Here is a 3046-nt window from a genome sequence, read left to right as displayed (position 1 = left end):
CAATGCAATTTTGGCTTTGTACACCTTACTCAGACTGGCCCTCCTACCTCCCCTTAATCTACAACAGTACAACAGAACACATGACAAGGGTGATTCTGTCGTTAGCTGTAGGTAATGCACTACAAAAACGGCCAGTCCAAAACGGCTTACTCCCTCTCTAATGGATCAACAGGATGTTACCGGTGAGATCTATTCATTTACTGAAACATGAAAGAAGGCCATTTAATGCTTATGCCAACCCCCCGAATGCTTCCTGTTCAACTCCTCAACAACATTAGAGACAGAGGTCCAGCAGGGAGGCACATGGGACCAGGAAGGTAAAACCATCAACTGTTGACTGTTGATAAAGAACTCCGCAAGAAGACGGTTGGTGACAGAGATGAGGCTGGGAGGGGGACGAGAACTTCATTGGGAATTATGAATTATTTGGGTTAAATTATGAATAATAGCCTAATAATGGTTGGTTATGTAGTGTTTTTTTTAAATATATATATATAATAATGTAATAAACATTCATATTATTAACAACTAAAGCCTACAATACTTTGGTAGCGGGACGCCCGCATTCTACAAAGCACCTTATTGGAGACCTTTCTGTGCACAGAAAAACATTGCTACTAATTTGCTGTAAACCACAGCAATCATGTCTGTGTAAAAAAAAAATAAACTAACAAGTTCATTCATCATCTCCGTCAGTCAGCAGTACCGTGCACATGACAGAAACGACGACGCCTAGTAGTACTGTGGAGTGGAACGTATGGACCACGTCGCGTTGCGCCCGGACACAGATCCCAGTAACACCATGGAGCCCAGTAACGTGAACGCTGTCAGGATGAGCAAAGAGCAGAAGAAAGTCGTCCGAAAACAGATGAAAGCATCGCTCATGTTACTGAAACATGACGGGATCAGAACGGCACCGCACGTCACCAAGGTCATACATAATGCATAAGTAAAAGTAAAAGAAGAAGGCAGTAAACAGTGGATAACCGCTGCATGGTGACTTAAAGTTCTGCAGAACTAAATAATAACCTTATGATATACTTCAAGTGTTTAGTTTTTAATTAGTGTACTACCGGTGTAGATGTCTCCGTGAATATTTAAAGACGGTATTCGGTATTCATGCGGTTCATTCAAGTTATTATCTGCTTATTCTGCTATGATATATTTTCTATGACATTAAAAGCGTTGAATAGAAGCATTAATTAAGAATGAATCAGTGTGGGTCCCATAATATTTCTGGCTGCTAGACACAAGTCATTCTGTGCAGAACGTGTTGATGTCTCGTACAGAGTGTGGTGGTGGCCAACGGAGGGCTGGGGAACGGGGTGAGCCGGGAGCAGCTGAGCGCAGCCCTGCAGGAGGTGGGCCAGCTGGAGACCGTCGTCATGTCTCCTCATAAACCATACGCCTTTGCCACATACAGGTAGGCCTGCTACTTACTTAATACTAAATGATACCACGTCTTTATGTATGTGGAAATGTTCAGTCGTCATTCACTCCTAAGGTCATGGTCTTATTGTGAGGATCAGTATGAAGGGGTTCTGTTTCAGGGTGTAGACATGCTGATGACTTTAAACGGTAGTTGGTTGACTTGCTGTTGCGTGTTGCTCTTAACGTACTCACAGCTCAGAGCAGAGCGCCCAGAAAGCTCACGGCCGTCTCAGTGGACACGTGCTGCACTGCGGAGACCACAGTGTGACGCTCTACCTCAGCTTTGTGGACTCAGGTACCCGTCTTATTAACGCACTCACTCGCTTGTTTGGGTCGTTGTGTTGACATTGTGTTTCTGCCTGAATGTGTCTTAAGGGGGGGGTGCCCCTTGTGTTGTGATCTGAGCAGTGCCCTGCGAGGCGGAGGAGAACCTGCCTCTCCCAGAAGGCCTCTCATTGGTTGAGGAGTTCGTCTCTTCAGAGGAAGAGGCTGTGCTGCTGGCAGCTGTTGATTGGGCCACGATTGATGATGACACGGGTAAGAGACAAGCATACTACCTGTTCTTAACCTATTCTTAACATGTATCCTAACATGTATCCTAACATGTATCATACTATAGATTTGTTTTATTTGTTCTTACCCTTTAACAGCATTTGTTTACAATTGTTGTGGTTTTATTTATAGCTCAGAAGGCTTTGAAACACAGACGAGTGAAGCATTATGGTTATGAGTTTCGCTACGACACAAACAACGTGGAGAAAGACAAACCTTTATCGGTCGGTAAGTTCTGTACTTCAGACCGACCCACAACCACATCTTGTTCATCGTCATCATCTATCATCAGGATGTCGTCATGTGACCTCCAATCCAAACGGGAGGGAGCACTCTCACTCATTCAGTACATTTGCCACAAGTAAAGGAAACGGTCGCCGTAGCTGGCGTTCAATGCTCCGGTCAGTGGCCAGTAGATGTATTTGTTTTGTTGCCAGGCCTTCCTGCTGAGTGTGTGTCTATACTGGAGAGGTGTTTGAAGGACGGACACATCGGAGCCATGCCAGACCAGCTGACTGTCAATCAGTACCAGCCAGGACAAGGTGGCTACAAATATCTTTTATTTTTCTACAATTTATAGCAATGAAGAAGCAATCCATTGAGATAAAAAAAACACGAATATATATTTTTTTTTTTGCCACAAGATGGCACCAGAGTGTTACCTAGCCCACATTTGGTTTTGCTATCCTTCTGTACTTACATAGGTTTTAGTTTTGTGGAAAAAAACACATTATGATGACACATTTTGATGACAAAAACACAAACTTGACCAAACTCTGAAAACCAAAAATGTAGTTGCATGTAATGTAATGAAGGTTGATCTGTTATCTTGATGCATAGTGGGGTTGAATAAAATCTGTACACCTGGCTGCACACAGGTATCCCCCCTCATGTCGACACTCACTCTGCCTTTGGAGACGCCATCCTCTCTCTGAGCCTCGGATCCAAGGTGTGATATCTGGGTCCTCTCAGTCTTAGAGTGTATCATTCGTTGTTTTTATCACCATCGTCTTGTGTCGGTCTGTGTATACAAAACAAATGCATCTTTACCCCAATTAGTTTT

At 43.7% G+C, this 3046-nt stretch overlaps 1 protein-coding gene across 1 annotated transcript in view; it reads left to right on the top strand.

Annotated features, from left to right (window-relative positions):
* The first annotated feature begins 799 nt into the window (after positions 1 to 799).
* The window catches only part of alkbh8 (alkB homolog 8, tRNA methyltransferase), a 7990-nt gene continuing 5743 nt past the window's right edge, over positions 800 to 3046 (top strand). The window contains exons 1-7 of the mRNA XM_084466712.1: positions 800 to 931; positions 1290 to 1423; positions 1626 to 1726; positions 1840 to 1968; positions 2116 to 2211; positions 2421 to 2525; positions 2862 to 2932. Coding sequence (XP_084322838.1) covers positions 803 to 931; positions 1290 to 1423; positions 1626 to 1726; positions 1840 to 1968; positions 2116 to 2211; positions 2421 to 2525; positions 2862 to 2932 — 765 coding nt within the window. The 5' untranslated portion in view covers positions 800 to 802. The remainder of the gene's footprint in view (positions 932 to 1289; positions 1424 to 1625; positions 1727 to 1839; positions 1969 to 2115; positions 2212 to 2420; positions 2526 to 2861; positions 2933 to 3046) is intronic.

Source organism: Micromesistius poutassou (assembly GCF_964030765.1).
Source record: "Micromesistius poutassou genome assembly, chromosome: 4".
Classification (NCBI taxonomy): Eukaryota; Metazoa; Chordata; class Actinopteri; order Gadiformes; family Gadidae; genus Micromesistius; species Micromesistius poutassou.
This window is presented reverse-complemented; position numbering and strand designations above follow the sequence as displayed.